At 45.1% G+C, this 20,724-nt stretch overlaps 1 protein-coding gene across 1 annotated transcript; it reads left to right on the top strand.

The window, feature by feature from the left end:
* Positions 1 to 1,873: 1,873 nt before the first annotated feature.
* On the top strand, positions 1,874 to 19,977 carry LOC308156452 (sodium/potassium/calcium exchanger 3; the record flags this gene model as incomplete). The annotated part of the gene is made up of 17 exons (XM_080529792.1): positions 1,874 to 1,976; positions 4,045 to 4,194; positions 10,382 to 10,458; positions 11,096 to 11,170; positions 11,402 to 11,486; positions 12,012 to 12,115; positions 12,339 to 12,413; positions 12,614 to 12,639; positions 12,752 to 12,805; positions 13,481 to 13,620; positions 14,910 to 15,076; positions 15,194 to 15,443; positions 15,849 to 16,015; positions 16,387 to 16,501; positions 17,268 to 17,380; positions 18,863 to 18,928; positions 19,474 to 19,977. 17 exons carry the CDS (start codon positions 1,874 to 1,876, stop codon positions 19,582 to 19,584), a joined length of 1,878 nt encoding a protein of 625 aa, XP_080385918.1. The 3' UTR covers positions 19,585 to 19,977.
* Between the last annotated feature and the right edge of the window lie 747 nt (positions 19,978 to 20,724).

Genomic DNA, 20,724 nt, shown 5'->3' with positions numbered 1-20,724 from the left:
ATAAGGATAGAAACCTTGTGAACCTGGCTGCAAAACTAATTTCCCCTCAGGGATAATAAAGAAACCTTGAACCTTGAGCCTTGATTGAACCATGGAAAAATAATAATAATAATAATTCTTCAAAGTACAGAAGAAAGTCCAGTGTTGGGAAGCTGATCTACCATTGTTGTTAAGTAATCTCAGGCTTAAACTCTTAAACTCATTTCTAAGGAGTGTCATTCAGAAAATGGCACATAGGTAAAAACGTTGTGGAAAAATCAGATGATGTTGCCATAACAGTGTAGATAACAGCAGATTACCAATGTTGGCTATCTTGAATTGCTGATAACATCTTCTGGAGTAAAGGTTTTAAGTGACAACATAGGAACTGCATCACTCTGTAATCTGTGGGGTTCTTAAGACTTCACAGTTACATTAAATTGATATGACAAAACACACATACAAACACACACGCAACACGTGTAATATAATATATATAATATGTAAGTAAATATTACAGAAAACTGGGACTGGACAGACAACCAGACGTATTTGAACATGTTAAATGTCTTCCTGAGTGCATACAGTGTGAGGGAAGACAAATGCATTTTCCAAGTCTTGCTCCACACAAGCTTGATCCATAACATGGGCCAGCACGACAACATAACACAAACATTTCCCTGGACTCTGTCCTCTGGAAAGCTTTCCTAAACACCGGCCACAGCGAAGCTCTTTATCTTCCCTGCCCTGACACCTGGAGAAGGGCTGATGACAACAATACCCGGGCTTATGTCTTTATTTGGGGTTAGAGCGCCGGGTAGGATCTTCACTAGGGGCCAGAGCAAAACGTGTGTCAGACATAGCTCAAGGGCTTAACACAGGTTTGACTCATCGATGTTCTGTAAACATAGACAGCATGCACTGGTGTGTGTGTATGTGAAAGAGAGAGGTAGAGAGAGAGAGAGAGAGAGAGAGAGAGAGAGAGAGAGAAAGAGAGAGAGAGAGAGAGAGAGGTAGAGAGAGAGAGGTAGAGAGAGAGAGAGAGAGAGAGAGAGAGAGAGAGAGAGAGAGAGAGAGAGAGAGAGAGAGAGAGAGAGAGAGAAGTCAGTGATTTATGGCTATGTTTAGAGTTGTCCCCCCTCCCCTGGAGTGTAGGATACAATGGCTGAAGAATTTTAAATGACCAGGCCATTTTTTTACACCTTGTCAAAGAAGAACATTACTCTTGTTTTGTCATTATGAATAGCCTACAATGACATAGTAATGTGTTGTAAATTAAAAGGCTATGACGTACTTCTTCCACTCTTGTTCCCGTAAAAAAAAAAAAAATCACACCGCCTTTCGAAATGAAATTTGGCACAGTTGTGCATGATGTTGTAGGAAATATTGTGTTTAGTTTTACTCCATACATGACGCCACTCACTGTCGCCGCCTAGTGGTTCCCACAATCGCCGCGCACAAACACGACGACGGGCACGACTCTCAGAGCCAGAGTGTGAGTGGGGTGTCAAGGCAGAGCCACCGTGGGGATTGCAATCACTGCTTCAACTTGCGGTTTGGGAACGTGAATCTGCCGTCGCCGACCTTTCAATCTACTGATCTGAAGGCCGTAAGTGCTGTCGTTACCTCGCCACTTACTCTGCATTTGAAAAATCTTGTGTGATCTCACGGCATGGATGTCACGGTGCGCCTTGGCTTGGCAGGATAACATGTTGTAACCCGAATTGAAGAGTCTGCGAGGATTTATTTAACACTGCTTTACATCATCAGCTAACTTGACAGTCAAGTCGCAGGGGGGAGAGTCTCGCAAAAGCTGCTGGTAGTGAAAGTGGAAACGGAGACCTGTCGGCAAGAGCAACAGAAATGTTTTGACGGGTCTGCAAGCGACTTCGGAATGAAGGCACAGACGAGGAGACGGCGGCCCTTCCAGCGGTTCTGCTGTTGTGGACTTGGGCTTCTCGCGGTCATCTGTCTCGCACAGGTCCTGCACGTGACAGGTGAGTTTTTCCTTAAGGATGGTACCGGTATTCAAATGATGGGTGAATATTGTAAATTGTCTATGACTTCCTTCCTACTCTGAATATTCGTGAATATTTTATTGGTTTTGATAAAATAACGTTTGTTTTACATTTTACAGACAACCTTCTCAATTGCACATTCAAGGTTATATATGCCTCTGCAATGTGTTCTTACAGGAGGGTTTATGCAATCATAATGACAGGGACAGGGATCAAAGAGAGAACAATGTGTGCGCATATTATTTATCTGCACATCGGAGGATTCTTTTTCCACCCCGCCCCCTTCCAAATATTCCGCACCTAGAGTCTGACACCTGCGTCACATTGTCAGAATACCTCCAGCATCACCACCACCACCTTCCAGCATGTTATCCCCACTCAACCTCTGATTATTATTAACCAATCATCTTTACTGCAGCCCGTCCAATTACTCTGGGAGAAGAGAGACTCCTGTCATCCATTACAGTAACTGGTGATTTAAATGTAGTATGATGTTGTGGTCGTGGAAGACAAATGCATATAAATGATAAAATGATGCATGGTGGAAAAAATAATAATAAGTATTTGCCTTATTGTAAAGACAGACAGGCCTATTCATTTCCTCCATGAATATACAGTATCTCTCTATAAAAAGAATAGTAGAGTATGGCCTCTGTGCAGCATCAAACAGACCTGTTGGGTGATTGATTTCCTCCTCTTCAATGAAGGATGGGCTTCAACAGTAAAGCAACAGGTGATCAGGTTCAATGCTTCAAAGTGTGTGTGTGTGTGTGTGTGTGTGTGTGTGTGTGTGTGTGTGTGTGTGTGTGTGCGCGTGTGCGCGTGCGTGCGTGCGCGTGTGTTATGCTCAATATTCTCCATTGTCTAGATTCACTACACTACATCCACTACATTCACTAATCTCTAGAGCTATCACCATGCTCTTTATCCATGGTGTAATTAATAGGCCAAATCTCGAGAGACACACTGAATAATCACAGATCAAATGGCAAACCGACAGTGCAGTGCACTGTTTTACCATTCTATTGCTAATCATACTACACCCATCGTTCCAACAGTACGGTAGTGAGTGATTAACTGGTTTTGAAAGATGTTACGTTGATAGTCAATTTTGATTATTTAAGGCTTGGCCACTGCACCTGTGCCTTCGGTGCACCAGACAGCTCTTACTGAGGAGTTCTCTTATGTGAACCCCAGATTATGTTGGGTCCGTGGCCAGAAGATCCTTATCCCACTATGGGTTGGAGTCCTGTGTGCTAATGTTGAGATGGAGCAGATCGGTGTTAGTGGTGTCGGTGGAGGCGCCGTCTTTGACAGGGGCCGCATTTGACAGGGGCCGCATTTGAATTTCATATTACCCAGGTTCCCCTTGACGCCTCCACATGAAAGCCTCTGTGGCGCCACACACAACCAAGAGCGGCGCTCTCATGAAAAGAGTTGATTGGACCGTAAACATTAAACAAAAGGGGCTCGTACCTGGTGGTCATGAAACACATTGGACAGAACAACAACAAACAAAAAAAGAAGGACAGCAAGAACAAAATGTGCCATGCAGAAACAGTAACGTCCCCCACCTGGCTGATACATCTCAGTGGGTGGTGGTGGCTATCTCTTTTAGTTTTCATAGGAGATGGTGTAGTGGTGGTCCCACAGTTGACGCTGTCCTTAAGGTGTAAAGCCGGAGCCCAAATAAAGAGATTGGCTATCAAAGAGAGGGACACAGGACGGGATTTACACCGTAAAGCGATTCCAGTGCTGATATGAATGGCTTATGCGAGTGTTCTCATGAAAGATTACACAATCTCGTTCTCTGACCCTCTCTTGTCTGCTTACTCGAGCGTCGATGGCAAGGTGTCCAAATATATCCCCTCGAGTGTGCGATTCCACAGTTATAGCCCCCAATGTTCCATTTGTTGTGTCCTTTTAGGTGGTGTTTTGTCCTTTGACTAGTCTTATGAACAGCGTCATTCATCTCTCAATGAAAAGTGCAATGAAATGCCTGTAAAAACCTGTTCTTTTTTAACCAGTGTTGTTTTTCTTGTAACAGAGACGGACTGGTCTGGGTCTCAGCCCAGGGAGGATGCTGGGCTGGACTGGTCTGGGCCTCACCCCAGGGAGGATGCTGGGCTGGTCCATTCCAGACGCAGGCTGCTCGAGGAGAGGACAGACAACCAGACCATGGATCAGCCTAGAGCAGGTGAGTCACTCTGCCTCGCAGCCCCAAACCTCTCACCTCCACATGCCTGAGAGCCCCCCCCCACCCCTCCCCTCTGCTACACAAACACTGGCTTTATGTTCCATAACAGGTCCTCTGGTATCCATCTTAGATGAAGCTCAGAGAATAACAAATGATAAGCAGCACTCTTATCACGCCATAGTCTCTGGGAAACGGTCACTTTGTACTAGACGATTAAAGGTGCAGCATGTCGTGTAAAAGGTCAGTATCATACCATTACACCAAATTGTAGAAAACGCTTTGTATGGACGAATACATACATTCTTCATCATGTGATCTTATTCCTTGATAGGTACTGATTTATCATTGCCATTTAGCACTATTCTAAAGCTAGAATGTAGTACATACTGGAACTTTAAGTATGGATTTGCTCAGAACCTTTAAAGTCCTCAAGACATTCCTGATGCTCTACTGACAGATATACAGCATTTTTCCAAACCGTTCTAAGCCATTTGAGATACTTTGGGGTCTTTGGTACTCTCTGTGTGTCTGTGCAGATGTGATTAAATGTGTGTTTATGTAGTTTATGTAGTGTGTGTGTGTGTGTGTGTGTGTGTGTGTGTGTGTGTGTGTGTGTGAGTGTGTGTGTGTGTGTGGGTGGGTGTGTGTTTTGGATAGTGGGTTAGTCAGGGAGGGCTTGTGTGCTGGTGAACCCAGCCTCTCCCCTGTGGGTGAACTGGAAAGGTCATGTGGGCCGAGCAGTGGTGGTTGTCAAGAATCTGTGCTCTGTAAACTGTGCGTCTTAAACTTGGCTGGCCGGCCGGGGGAAAGGTTCTGTCTGGAGTGGTTAGAGTAGCATGCCAGACGTGCGCAATGGAAGAATCAAGGAAATAGATAAACAGTAAGTAAACACAGTGGAGGACATTGAGGGGGACACAGCTATGGAGGAACTCCATACAATGGTGCAGTGCAATGACTTCATCTGCCACAGGGTACATCCTCAACTGCATTGGATACCATTACTGTGCAAATACCTCTCACACTAAACATTATTTTTTGCATGTTTGTCTCATGTTCTCTTAATGGAGAACCAAGAACGCTGATGTAACGTACAGTGGAGCTGTGTACCAAAGGTATCGGTCTCTCTGTGTTTCTCCATCTTAACCAGTCTTTGCAAGGACACACACACATACTGGATGTAGATGGGGGTCATACATTAAATATAAGCGGCGAAACAAAAACAAAAGGCTGGTCGAACGGTGGGCAGGTACTGGAAGATAAGCCGATCAGTGAGGCTGCACTGCACACAATAATATGATCTCAAGCTACTCCTCTTTATTTGCATGTAAGCCCCCTCGTCCCTGCTTACTGCTTGCTGTAAATGTTTATCATTACATAATCCATAGTGTGATCATGACCTACTCAGACCTCGAGGAATACCATCTTGGGGATAGAGCAAGAATGGTTTAAATAACCTCTCTGGAGAGAGAGAGAGACAGAGAGAGAGAGACGGAGAGATTGGGTAATAGGGGGTATTACTCTCTCTCTCTCTCTCTCTCTCTCTCTCTCTCTCTCTCTCTCTCTCTCTCTCTCTCTCTCCATCCCTCCACTGCTTAACGAGACAGAGATGGCAGCGTCTGCCTTCAGTCGACAACCCTTTGAGGCGCCAGTGTTGCTAAGCAACTGAATGCTAAATTTTGAAACCCAGATAATTCTGTCTTTCAAGTATTCAAAGTGCCGAACAACCACACAGAGGGGAAAGAGCTAAAAATAGACCAGGGGAAAAAAAATGTATAAGCCAACGCATTTTCACAAGTGTCAATAATGATCCGTCATATGTTTTTTATGCATTCATTTTTGTTTATTTTGGCAAACAGTCAGGTTAAATTAAATAGATGATTTTTCCATGGAGATATTTTAGTGGTTCAGGGAGAACACTGAAGAAAAATAGCTGGCAGATACTCTAACGATATTTCCTTTCAACGGTCCCTGAATTTTGTCAGGGGACCCATTTATTATGCCTGTCAAGTAAAGCAAATGGCCATTCGTGTGTCCATTATACATGGGAGTACAGTAGTTGTCTTTTGTCTGTGGGAATTGGGTGTAATATTCTTAGCTCTCAATCAATTCCACCCCATCTGTCTGGAAGCCAAGCCAAGTACTCTTTCCGTTCACATTGTAGACAAGTGAGGTGAGAGGTTAAAGGCTAGAGGTCAGGCTCGGAGTAGTACGTTGACAGAGGACTGTGTGTGGTTTCATATAATAAAACACTGTTCTATAACAACATGCTGCTTGCAGCTCTCGATCTTCATATGGTAGTATTTCTTGTTACTCGATGACTGTTTTATAGAGTGGTTTCCCCTCCCACCAAAATGACATTGAGACATTGAGATTGTGTAATGTTGGTGGATGGTGTCATGTGACGTGTTTAAAGAGGTGGAGTCATCTGTCGTGAGGGAGGGAAGCTTATTGATTTGCCTCCCACTGCAGGTCTCCCAAGGCTTTCTAAAACCATCTGATCCCCTTTTTTTTTCTTTTTTTTCTACAAGGTGTTTATTCTGTTGCTTTGTGAGTGGAATGGCTGGACTGTATTAGGTTTATTTATTTATGTTGTTGTCTTCTCTGCCTAACCATAAACACACGTAAAATCATCGGAATATTTTTCACATTATTTAATTTTTCCGCCACATGGGTGAAATACATTTTTGATTCCTCATTAAAGATGCAAGGATGCTGCAGTGTTCTCAGTCCGTGTCGTGTAGCTGTTTCTGTTGGTGTGTGAGACTGCTTTACTCTGTGTTTCACTCAATACCGTAGCATGACTCCACGAAACCCTGGAGACTTTTCAATCAATAACATCTTTCTCTCCTATCCCCTGCCTGTCATTCGTCTCACTCTGAAGTCCCTTCTAGCAGAGTAACTCAAATGGATCGCTACTCGGCAGCTCACAGCTTTAGTGGTTTCATTTAGTGGGGGTTTCACTTTTAATCAGGATTGATATGGCATTAAACACACACACATACACACACACACACAGATTACACAACCAGGCACAGGCACATTTTGAGCCCTTCTCTAGATACTTGATTGGATCAGCTGTGAAAATTGATAAGATCAACACTCAGATAGGCAAAGTGAGAATAAAGGAGGAGAGCTGCTGTGGTGGAGAGAGAGAAGTCCTGTGTCCCCTCTCCAACGGGAGGTAGACACAGAGCCTGGATGTGCTGCAGCAGAGAGATGTGTCTGGGTGGAAGAGCCTGTGATGCCACAGGAGCAACACGTGAACCATGCAGCCCCCCACGCCTCCCTAAGGCCACAGAGGGTGGAGGCGCTCATGAGCCAGGCTGACGTGAACACTCAATCGTCGGGGGCTCTCGCTGGATCTGTAATCAAAATAGTGTCAACTGAATGAGAGCTGATTACACATCCTGTGTGTGTTGGATCCCTGTATTGGAATGCCAGTGTAGAAATGTAAAATCGTTTTTTTTAAAAGCTTGGTCTTGTCAGTCCCATGCTGCATGCAATGACAAACATCTGGTAAGGGGAAACAGAGGATGGGCATCTTTACAAAGACAATTCCAGGCCAACACCCGCGTGTATGCGCTCTCTCTTTCTCTCTCTTTCTCTCTCGTGTTCTCTCTCAGTCACTTCTCTCCTGAGGATTGGCAAGGGAAAATGAATATTTTTAGAAATGTCGCTCTAGTGCTGCTGCTGCTGCTTGTCATATTTTTTTTATTTTTTTTATTTCATAAGCCAAGACCATGGGAAACATGCTTTCCCCCCTCCCCCTTTCTCACTATTCACGCAGACGCCATTGGCTTCCCACTGCCGCCCGTCAACAAACCGCTGCCCCCAGGGAGAGGGTCGCCATGGCAACTGCTTTCACCGAAGCAACTCGTCAAAACGTTCATCTGAGCCGCGTGCTGCAGCAGTGGATTTACATAGACAGTTTCAACTGGAGCTTTTTGTTTTTTGGACTAGACGTCCGAGGGACCTGGGGAAAGGTTCTAGGGACCTGGGGAAAGGTTCCAGATCTGGTCTGAAAGCAGAGAGCTACAATATAGGATAATGACGAGAGAGAATAATACCACAAGAGCACAGATGTCCTCAGACTGCTCTGATAAGACTCAGATGTGTATCCACCTTCTTTAGTGAAGATTCTGCCTCAATCTTTGTTATGATAATCTGACAGAAAGTTTACATGCTAAGCTGGGATGGTTTAGTGTACAAGTCCTGCTCCAGAGCAACAGCTGGCCAGAAAAGAAAATAAGCTCCTCAGTTCTCTGTAAGGCCGGAACATTTGGACAACAAGAGACAGGGAACCCACTGTCACCCACACCAAGAAGAGCAGGAGAGCTACACTACTATGTACTCCAAGGCATCCATGTACACACACACACACACACACACACACACACACACACACACACACACACATACAGTCCAAGGCATCTCCACACACACACACACACACACACACACACACACACACACACACACACACATGCAGTCCAAGGCATCCACACACACACACACACACACACACACACACACACACACAAACACACACACATACACTCCAAGGCATCAACGCACACACACACACACACACACACACACACACACACACACACACACATAAACACACACACACACACACACACACACACAGCCGAAGAACAAACACGGCCATACACACTGTCCTACTCCATGCCTTTCGACCAGCCATATGGCATATTCTCCTCTCCTCCGTTCACACTACAGATGCAAGGATCAAAATCTATTATCCCTGATCACATGAGAGGCGTCCTCCTAATCCACAAGGAGAGGGTTCAGAATGGCGTGATGTCACAGACACATGCTTACAGCGCAGCTGCAGCACATGTCACACAGTGTGCCTCCTCATGTCTCATGTATCGACTGTAGCAAAGAAAACAAATGTATCTAGCGTGAGTCATGGAGCCTGTATGTCGTGTAGCTGGTGTGTGTTGTGTGGCCGCTGATACTCAGAGCCGCTTGTACACTCCCGAGCCGCCGCAGCGGAGCTATTTATAGGTTCAGTTTCTCCCCGGTCGTTAAAGTTCACTTTCCCTTTGCGTTTGAGTGGTGATTTGGAGCTGCTCTCTGCTCTCCAGGCGGTCTCATCCCGCCAGGGGAACAGAGGGGAATCTCTCCTCTCATTAACACACTCATTCACACCTGAGGAGGGACAGGAAGCAGCTGGTACAGTGTGTTAGCGTACACCTCTCCTTCAGAGCTGTGCTCCTCCACACACGGCCCAGGGGGGGGGGGGGGCAGGTTTCTGGGAGAACAGTACAGGTGTCCAGCTGCTCGCCAGGAGCACATTCAATCAAAGACTGTAGATGAAGCTGTGGTTATGTCATGTGTGACGTGTTCGAGTCTGACGTCGATCCCCCTGACACCTGCAATTCCTGGGGGAAAAGCAGGGCTAGCAAAACCATTAAATGTGTCCTCTTTTTCCTTTTGTTTTATTCCTTTGTCTATCCTTCTGAAAGAAGAACAGAGAGAGAATGGCTTTAAAGTGCAGTGCAATGGATTTGGTAATTTGATTATTATTCTAAAACATGAGCGCACATTCTAATATTTATTGTACTGCACTTTGAAGGCATTGTGTATTTATTGTCTCTGTGCATGGTTGTCAGATTTGTCTGAACTCAGAAGTGCCGCTGTGTCCATAAAAGGAATTGCTCTAAGGGGATGAATAAATAATTTGAATTGAATTGAACTGAATTGAATTGAATTGAATTGAATTGAATTGAATTGAATTGAATTGAAAGGAGTGGATCTGAGAAAGCAACATGGCAGAATCCTCATGTGTTCTTCCAGAAGGATACTATTGTGCCATATTGCTCTCCCAGAGCCAGGGTAGAGGAGATAAAACAGTGGGAGGACAGCCTGGCCATAAGGAATGTTTCCACACAGCATCTCTGTACTTCTGGCTCACTGATTCACTCCACTGGGATCGACTAAATTAGTTCAACGTCGTTCATTCATTCTCATCCACATGTTCTTGTGTCGAATGTGGCTATTTGATTTTGATCTTGAGCAGCATGACCCCCATTCAGTAGATTAATACAAGACTCTGTTTTCTTTCCCTCTCTCCTTCTGTTACCGTCTTTTTCCACATTTTCCACAACTTTCTCTTTAAAGACATATAAACACTGTCTGTTATATCTCCCACCCCCAGCCGTCCATGAGTTTCCAACGGACATCTTTACCAAGGATGAACTGCGAGGCGGGGCAGTGCTGCTACATGTGCTATGTGTGAGTACAGCTATCCCACCCTCCACACAGAGACACTGCTTTATTAAATGATGCTGCAGAGTTGCAGCCACATCCTTACAAAACCATTTGTATAAAACATTGAACATCAAACATTAAACAGTCTTATCTGTTAACCACCCACCCAGTTAAAGGGGCACTTCACCCATGTTTAACATCGCATTCATGTATGTGAAAATGGCAATTTTCTACAGTGTGTAGTCATAAAGATAAGACAAAGGGTCCTAAGGAAATGACCCCCTATGATTTTCAAAATTACAGCCACAAACACACTCCCCCCGGCTGGAAACAGATTATACTGTAGCTTCTGAGATAACTGAATGATTACTCCCAGTGTCATCATTGTAAGGGGTAATTTCCCTAGGAGCTTCTCTCATATCTCTTTAACTGCAGAATGTAGAAAGTCCCAGTTTTCACATTATGTAGACATTGGTATGGTGCTGGAGATAATGAATGTAATGTTGAAAATGGGTGAAGTGTCCCAGTAAAGCCTCTCATCATGGTGTATACCTGCCTACATCACATCTATACTCACAGAATGATCTCTTCACACCGTGGAGTGCATTTTGACTGACTGTATCTCTCTGTCTCTATTTCTATCTCTGCCTCTGCCTCCTAGGCTATCTACATGTTCTACGCTCTTGCTATTGTCTGTGACGACTACTTTGTCCCTTCCCTTGAGAAAATATCTGAGGTGAGAAAAACACCAATTAACTTAACAAGAAGAGAGATGAATCATTGTGCTGCTTGGTATCCGTCCCGATGTGTTTTTCTTTTACCTAAAGGCTGAGCAAGCTCTCTATTAACCTTGTACTTTATGTAAACATGATGCATGCCTTCAAGATATGGTAGTTACTTGACTCAGCCTCTTAATTCTCTCCCTGCCTCTCTCTCTTTCTTTCTCTCTCTCTCTCTCCGTCTCCAGAATCTGCAGCTCAGTGAGGATGTGGCGGGGGCCACCTTCATGGCTGCAGGGAGCTCAGCACCAGAGCTCTTCACCTCTCTCATTGGTCAGTCCTTTACGAGACTGTGTCCTCTCTGTCAGCATGAGTAGGAATGTGATCTCGTACTGTATCTAGCAGGGGAGGCTGGCGGAGGTAAACATCGGAGGACAGGCTCATTGGAATACATGGAACGGAATGAGGAATGGTAGAAAACATGCATTACCATGAGCCCGTCCTCCACCACCCTCCCCTGGTATATATGTCGTCACTGTGTACTGAATCTCAGTTCACTGACTCGTCAATATACTGTACTACTGTATATCCCTCCTCTGTCATGTGTCAAGTGTTGGAACATACCTGGTATTACTTGGCGACGCTTATTGGGTTAAAGCTTCAGCCTATCTATCCTCATGCTTCTGGTTGGTGCACTGGGTCATGCAATGCCCCAGATATCCATCAGATGTCAGCAGAGTCTAGATGAATATGTCTTTGAGTTAATTTAAATGTACATTTTAGAACCCATTTGGGTAACCATTGGTTTCATCCTCTAATATGGCAGTGTCTCATGTACCTCCCCCTCCTCTTTCCCAGGTGTGTTCATCACTAAGGGAGATGTGGGGGTGGGTACCATTGTGGGCTCAGCGGTCTTCAACATCTTGGTCATCATTGGTGTGTGTGGGATCTTTGCTGGCCAGGTAGAGAACTCTCAAATATAACCCTGTCCCACACACATTTCTTTTGTGGGGTATTATTCAGTGAGCACAATGACAGCCTCTCTATGCTGCTGTGTTGAGTGGCTGTCAGTAATTGTGTGTGTGTGTGTGTGTGTGTGTGTGTGTGTGTGTGTGTGTGTGTGTGTGTGTGTGTGTGTGTGTGTGTGTGTGTGTGCGTGTGTGTCTCTGTCTCTGTTTCCCACAGACGATAGTTTTGACATGGTGGTCTCTGTTCAGGGACTCTACCTACTACATCTTCTCTGTCCTGGCTCTCATCCTGGTGAGACCATCCGCTCTCTCTACCGCTCTCACATACCGCCAATCAAATGCATTTGCTAACTCTAATTAAACTAATAAAAACTAATTTGCTGTTCTCCGTGTAATGTATAGTGCTGTACAGTGAAGTCATGGCTTAGAATGTACTGGAGCTGCAGCTCATTAAATGTGTGATGCATTTGTGTGAACTCTCTCACTCTATAGGTGATCTATGATGCCAAAGTTGTTTGGTGAGTCTAATTGTTCACGCCATTTGTGTGAGAATGCAACGAGCACAGCGCTGACATAGCAGATTGTGTCAGTGTCGGGTGTTGTTTGAGCTGTCTGCTTCTGTCATTGCAGGTGGGAGTCGCTGCTCCTGATCTCCATGTACGCGGTCTATATTCTTATCATGAAGTGAGTGCGCTGAACCCACCTCACCCATCTGTAACCTGTCACACGACAGTCCCGTTTCATAAAGAAGCTCAATATCAAAGAGTCAAGAGTTTCGATACGTCACGTTTCCAAAAACATTACATTTGTTTGTATAAATGTGTAAGTATAAAAAAGACCACACATAGAAAACATCGAAAATGGCAGGTTCACAGAAATATAACAATCCGACAATCAGACATCTATGTGTGTATTGCCATATAAAAAACGGTTGATTCAGATTCAGATTATAATAAGACAACTTTATTGATCCCACTGGGGGCAATTCATTTGTAGCTTACTCCTCATTCAGACACAAACAACATACAACAGTACAATATCATGTCAAGCACAGTTCAGTTAACAGACAACAAAGTCATTAAAGGGCACCTTTCAGATGTGTAAATAAATAAATAAAAGAAAGAAATCAGAAAAATAAAATAACTACTCGACTAAGAACAGTGCATGGTAAGTCTACTTGAAGTGATCACCATCTGAGTTAAGTAGTCTGATAGCTGAAGGGATAAAAGATTTGGAGTGACGGTTGGTCTTGCTCCGAGGAACATTAAAACGACAGCCAGAAGGCAACAGCGAAAAGGGGTGAGCCAGAGCATGGAGGGGTTGGCTGATAATGCTCTTTGCCTTCTTGTGTGTCTGCAGGTACAACTCCCAGCTGTTGGGGTTCGTGGAGCGTAGGTTTGCGGGTCCGGGGGTCTGCCTGGGCAATGATGGACACAGAGATGAGGAGATGATCGAGGACGGACCCAACTGTAACACCTCCATGGTGCTGCTTAGGAAAGGTCTGGAGAGGGAGCCTGTCACCGTCTGTGTGTCTCACTGTCACTGTCTATGTGTGTCACCTGTCACTGTCTATGTGTCTCACCTGTCACCGTCTGTGTGTCTCACCTGTCACTGTCTGTCTGTCTCACCTGTCACTGTCTATGTGTCTCCCTGTCACTGTCTATGTGTGTCACCTGTCACTGTCTGTGTGTCTCACCTGTCACCGTCTGTGTGTCTCACCTGTCACTGTCTATCTGTCTCACCTGTCACTGTCTATGTGTCTCACCTGTCACTGTCTGTGTAACTCACCTGTCACTGTCTGTGTGTCTCACCTGTCACTGTCTGTGTGTCTCACCTGTCACTGTCTGTGTGTCTCACCTGTCACTGTCTGTGTGTCTCACCTGTCACTGTCTGTGTGTCTCACCTGTCACTGTCTGTGTGTCTCATCTGTCACTGTCTGTGTGTCTCACCTGTCAATGTCTGTGTGTCTCACCTGTCACTGTCTGTGTGTCTCACCTGTCACTGTCTGTGTGTCTCACCTGTCACTGTCTGTGTGTCTCACCTGTCACTGTCTGTGTGTCTCACCTGTCACTGTCTGTGTGTCTCACCTGTCACTGTCTGTGTGTCTCACCTGTCACTGTCTGTGTGTCTCACCTGTCACTGTCTGTGTGTCTCACCTGTCACTGTCTGTGTGTCTCACCTGTCACTGTCTGTGTGTCTCACCTGTCACTGTCTGTGTGTCTCACCTGTCACTGTCTGTGTGTCTCACTTGTCACTGTCTGTGTGTCTCACCTGTCACTGTCTGTGTGTCTCACCTGTCACTGTCTGTGTGTCTCACCTGTCACTGTCTGTGTGTCTCACCTGTCACTGTCCGTGTGTCTCACCTGTCACTGTCTGTGTGTCTCACCTGTCACTGTCTGTGTGTCTCACCTGTCACCGTCTGTGTGTCTCACCTGTCACTGTCTATGTGTCTCATCTGTCACTGTCTGTGTGTCTCACCTCAATCAATCAATCAATCAAAGTTGACTAGTACTCTCCATTTCATACACAAACGGTGTATTTAAACAGAGAGGAGAATCAAACCACAGTGAGAGAACCAGAGGGTCTTGACTGCATCTTTTAGACAGATAGAAACTGTCAGACTGTCTGTCAGTGATTGGTTCTATATGGTGTGCTGCTATATGTGTGTGTGTGTGTGTGTGTGTGTGTGTGCGTGTGTGTGTGTATTGCGTTTGCCGTTGTCTGTCATCGTCAGTGTCAGTACAATCACTCTAAACCGCTGTTGCCATGACCACCCTCAATCCTGCAGGCCAACCCCAAGGACAGGACTCTCCCCCGGTGGTGATGGTGGACGAACTCCTCATCCTCAACCCCCACCAGCTGTCTTTCTCCGAGGCCGGCCTGCGGGTCATGATCAGCCCCCACTTCTCCCCCCGCACCAGGCTGAGCATGGCGGGACGCGTGGTCATCAGTGAGGTACCACGCTGAGATATCACAGGAGGACCGATTGATGTAATCAACGCTGCTGTGGGAGCGAAGGGAGCTCTGATTCTGTTCCGCTTCTCTCTCTTCCCCCCCCTCATCCACCCACAGAGACAGAGGTTGATTAGGAGCCCCAAGAGCCTGCTGGATGGGGAGGCCAGCCCGAGCTCGGGGGCGGGGATCGGGGGCTCGGCTCTGAAGGGAGTGGGCTCCGGAGGTCTGGAGAACGGGGGCAGTGTGGAGAGGCAGACCCCCGAGGGGGCCAGCGTGGGCGACGGGGAGAAGCCAGGGACGGAAGGGTGTCAGGCTGAGGAAGAGGAGGATGATGACGACGGGCCGTTCAGGCCTCTGCACTGGCCAAGTGAGGATGGCCGTGATTGTGTGTGTTGAAGTGTGTGACACGCTTGGAAGACTGTGTTATTACATGTGTTATTACATGTGCTCAAGTCAGTCACACAGTACGACGGTCCGTCCCATTACAGTTACAGTTTACTATTGTATGTGCCTGAGACTGTGTGTGTCCTGGTGTGTCCTGGTGTGTGAGTGACTGTGTGTCCTGGTGTGTCCTGGTGTGTGAGTGACTGTGCGTCTTGGTGTGTTCCTGACTTAGTGTCTTGGTGTGTGAATGACTGTGTTTCCTGGTGTGTTCCTGACTGTGTGTCTTGGTGTGTGAGTGACTGTGTTTCCTGGTGTGTCCTGGTGTGTCCTGGTGTGTCCTGGTGTGTCCTGGTGTGTTCCTGACTGTTTGTCTCTGGCACCGTGCCAGGGGGTTGCTGTGCCAAGGTTAGGTGGCTGGTGTCGTGGCCCCTGGGCCTGCTGCTGTACCTCACCGTGCCTAACTGTGTGCGCCCGCGCTGGCATCGATGGTTCATGGTCACCTTCCTGGGCTCCACACTGTGGATAGCTATCTTCTCCTACCTCATGGTGTGGATGGTAAGAACCCGCAGCATAACCCCTCACTCAACATGGCCAAGCTAAGAGATACTCTTGACTGTACATATAGACTGTCAGGGGTTTTGGAAATGTCTGTCTCTCAAGGAGCCGTAGAATGGGTGTGAATGAGGGTTGCCGAGAGAGGGGTCTATTGTGTGTTTAACTCATTTAGTGGCCGGGTGAATAAAGTCACCCAAATTGTCAATATTCATAAGTTATGATTCTTAACAAAAATGCATAAGTTATGATGCTTCATTTTGTAGCCAATATCAAAATATTGTTGCAAGTAAACACCACATAAAACACTTCTTGGTGTTCCGGAATTCTTTCGCAGTTAGTGAGTTAACCCAGCTGTGTGTGCCCACCACCAGGTCACCATCATCAGCTACACACTAGACATCCCAGACTACATCATGGGCATCACCTTCCTGGCTGCGGGCACCAGCGTGCCAGATTGCATGGCCAGTCTCATCGTGGCTCGGCAAGGTACTGTACCTATCATCCCCCCTATAAACGTCTCTCTCTTTCCTCATCCTTCCATTCACCCAGCCTCGACCCGTCCTTATATCTATGTACCCTCCATTCTGGTGTTTTGCCCTTGTATAAAACGAGTGTAGACAGCTGTGTATCTTCTGTCCGCATGTGTATGACTCCATCTCTTTTAACCTCTCCCTCGCTCTCTCTCTAGTTTCAAGTTTATTTCGTTTTTAAAATCACCGGGGTCTCAACACACTATACATAATGTAAAAACAAAACACAATAAGAAAACACATTACATAAATAAAAGCATTTACAGTGCGTGGGGTACACAGACATATCGCCATGGGGAATGGCAGTAGAGAGGGGGGCAATCGTATGCAGATCTAAAAAGGTGGGTCTTGCGGTTAGATTTAAAGAGGTAACGGACCCCCTAACAGCGGCAGCCAGGCTAATCAACAGAAGTGGTGTTCGATAAGAAAAGGCCCTGTCTCCAGCTGTTTTCTTTCTGATGGGGGGGGGGGGGGGGGGACAAGCAATCCAGCATTTTTAGATCTGAGGCGGCGAGTGGGTTCGTAGGAGTTGATCTGCTTAACACTCAGACGCAAGCCCGTTTAGGGCTTTACATGTGAAAAGCAAGAGCTTGGAAGTCATTGTGCTGTTTTACTGTTGCCAGCCAATGCAATGACGGGTGATATAATCACATTTTCACATTTCCTCCTCTCCCTCCCTCCTCTCTCCCTGTCTCCCTCTCTTCCTTTCTCCCTCTCCTCAGGTATGGGGGACATGGCGGTGTCTAACTCCATTGGCAGTAACATCTTTGACATCCTGCTGGGCCTGGGGTTCCCCTGGGCTCTGCGCACACTGGTGGTGGAACACGGTTCATCGGTGAGCACTCTCTCATTAGAACCATCTCTCTCTCATTAAACCCATCTTTTTAATATTTAATATATAATTAAATTAAGATTATATAATGAGTTATATAATATAATATATATATAATGTAAACAGTATATATATATATTATAGAGTTATATATATAACTAATATATATATATATATTATATATACTAATATACTATATACTAATATACTATATGGAATGGAATGGAATGGACTTTATATACTAATATATATAATATATATATATAATATAATAGAACTCATATACAGTATATAATGAGTTATATTATATAATGAGCACTTTGAGCTGCAACGTTTGCAGGAAAAGCGCTATACAAATAAAGTTATTATTATTATTCCCTCTCTCTTTAGAACCATCCCTCTCTCTTTAGAACCATCTCTCTCTCTCTATAGAACCACCCCTCTCTCTTTAGAACCATCCCTCTCTCTTTAGAACCATCTCTCTCTCTCTCTTTAGAACCATCCCTCTCTCTTTAGAACCATCCCTCTCTCTTTAGAACCACCCCTCTCTCTTTAGAACCATCCCTCTCTCTTTAGAACCATCTCTCTCTCTTTAGAACCATCCCTCTCTCTTTAGAACCATCCCTCTCTCTTTAGAACCATCCCTCTCTCTTTAGAACCATCCCTCTCTCTTTAGAACCATCCCTCTCTCTATAGAACCACCCCTCTCTCTTTAGAACCATCCCTCTCTCTTTAGAACCATCTCTCTCTTTAGAACCATCTCTCTCTCTTTAGAACCAACTCTCTCTTTAGAACCATCCCTCTCTCTTTAGAACCAACTCTCTCTTTAGAACCATCCCTCTCTCTTTAGAACCATCTCTCTCTTTAGAACCATCCCTCTCTCTGCAGTCCCCATAGGGGGGGCACAAAGGCAGCTATTTCCTGTTTTAACATGTTTCTGATGTTAAATTCATTACGGAACTTAACATTTTAAGCCCATTAGTTATAAAAAGGTCCTGTCAGGGGTATTTTGCAGAGGGGTACACTGACTGGACCAGCTCCCCCCCCCCCCATTCTCCCTAGTAGGTGGTTGCTTCCAAGTTGCACAGGGATGCCTAGGGAATACACTAGATCTACTGTAGTGCGTGCAGTATTGTCCGATACGGAGGAAGAGAGAGAGTGTAGAGACACACACAGCGTTTCATTTGATTTGAGCTGCCGGTGGGCAGGAATTATGTTTGTAAATGAATTTGATCAAGCTTGGTAAGTCTATTGATTCCCTCTTGATGATGAATACAGTTTTTCTCGATCGCCCACACCATTTGTATGAAATTGGAGTTCACATGCCCACCACCCCGACTGTTCTGTTGCAGTTATCACTCATGAAAGTGGGTGTAGCCGAGCATGTCATTGTGTTCTGTACAATTCTTATTCCTAAAATGAAAGTGTGCTCTGATTGGTCCACCCATCTGTTTTGACTTCTGTCACACCTCCTATTCCTTCCAGGTCTACATCAATAACAAGGGCCTGGTGTACTCTGTTGTCCTGCTGCTGGCCTCGGTCTTCCTCACAGTAAGACTCTTATCTGGTCTGAGGTCTGATTCTCTCCCCTCTGTCACTCCTCCTCCTGGATGCAGTTGTTGGGGAGTACAGTCTGATAAGAACTGGGAACTCCCTTCAGCCTACCTGGATTTACAATCCAATGGGAGTGAATGAGTACACACCTCCGGGAGAGGGGAGTAGAATTGGACCACAGCCATAGTGTGCCTACTGTGTGTGTGTGTGTGTGTGTGTGTGTGTGTGTGTGTGTGTGTGTGTGTGTGTGTGTGTGTGTGTGTGTGTTATTCACTCGACATCTGGTTCTGAGTGTCATTCACGCATCATCACAGGCCTTACTGTACACATACACACACAAATTACTTTTATTGGTATTGCACTTTATATCATATTTTACAGACCACAAACAGGATAAAGGATAACAATGGGGGGAATAACCAAGCTCTCTGTCCCCATCTGAACCTATCCCTCTTCACATTTCACACCCTCTTTCCCATTTCCCTCCATCTGCTCATCCCTGTTTCATTTCTCCACCCCCCTTTTCCCCCCTTTCCCTCCAGGTGATGAGTGTCCATCTGAACCACTGGAAGCTAGATCGCCGGCTGGGCCTGGGTCTCTTGTTCCTCTATGCCATCTTCCTGCTCTGCTCCATCTTCTTTGGGCAGATGTGAGGCCTTTGGGTCAAAGGTTAACCCTGATTCGCCTTCCTGTCAGATGCCACGTCGAGGAATTGTCTCCCAGAGAACCTCACTCCGAAAAGCCAAAAAAAGAGCAGCAGCTATGCTGTGCTCAAGTTAAGGTGTACCACCAACAGGATATGTCAGGGTGACATTGCACACACACTCACACACACTCTCACACACACACACACACACACGCACACACACACACACACACACACACACACACACACACACACACACACGCTATAATCTTTTCAGTAGCACAAACCTCTCTCATCTGTACAGTGCAGTGTTTGAAACAGCAACACATATGAATCACCATGAAGTAATAATACAGTAGATTAGTAATTGTTTCTTGACACCCTTGTTTGTTTTGAATGTATGCCCTAGCTGAAGTGACTTTGTTGTGTGGTGATATGTACATGTTTGCAAATGTGTAGCAGTGCTGGGAAACAGTTGAGCAGAACTTTGGTACAGTCAGTAGAAGCAACTTATCATAGGACAAAAGGGCACCATCAAAGTACATAATAATAGAGAAAATATTAATATGAGATGCAGATTATTATGTAAGTGACTATATTTTGTATGTGACTGACTGAATTCCATAAATGAGGATTTATAAATTATTTTTTGCCTCACTGCTATTGAACCAGTATTGTTACAGACAACTTCAATAGACTAACGTAAAAATCTAATATTTTGAGCATTTTTAGAGGTGTTATTACTATGAATATGTTTATATGAGTGTCACAACCTTTGATAACATGCGTACGGGTCTGTTGTTATAGTTCACTATGTTTAGGTACGATCAATGTTTGTAAAGATCTTTCTGTACATTTGTTTTTCAGTATTACTGTACAACTATTATTGAATCTATATGACAATACTTTTTACTGTTTCTAAATGTTTACTAAATATTTTACATAGTTTTACAAATTATGAATGTCAGACAGAAACTAGATTTGTGATGTTTTTGATATTTATAAAAACTAGATAACATGTACTTCCCATGATATGAATATCATACACTGTAACTTAAAGATATGTATATTTTTGTTGTTTATGAATCTGATCACTTTAATGTCTCTTCTGTCACTTTCTAAGCCACTACCAGGTTGTCTAACCCAT

This window comes from Nansenia antarctica (assembly GCF_963989245.1).
Source record: "Nansenia antarctica genome assembly, chromosome: 4".
NCBI lineage: Eukaryota > Metazoa > Chordata > Actinopteri > Argentiniformes > Microstomatidae > Nansenia > Nansenia antarctica.
The sequence above is the reverse complement of the archived record's forward strand: the minus strand, read 5'-3'. Positions and strand labels throughout refer to the sequence as shown.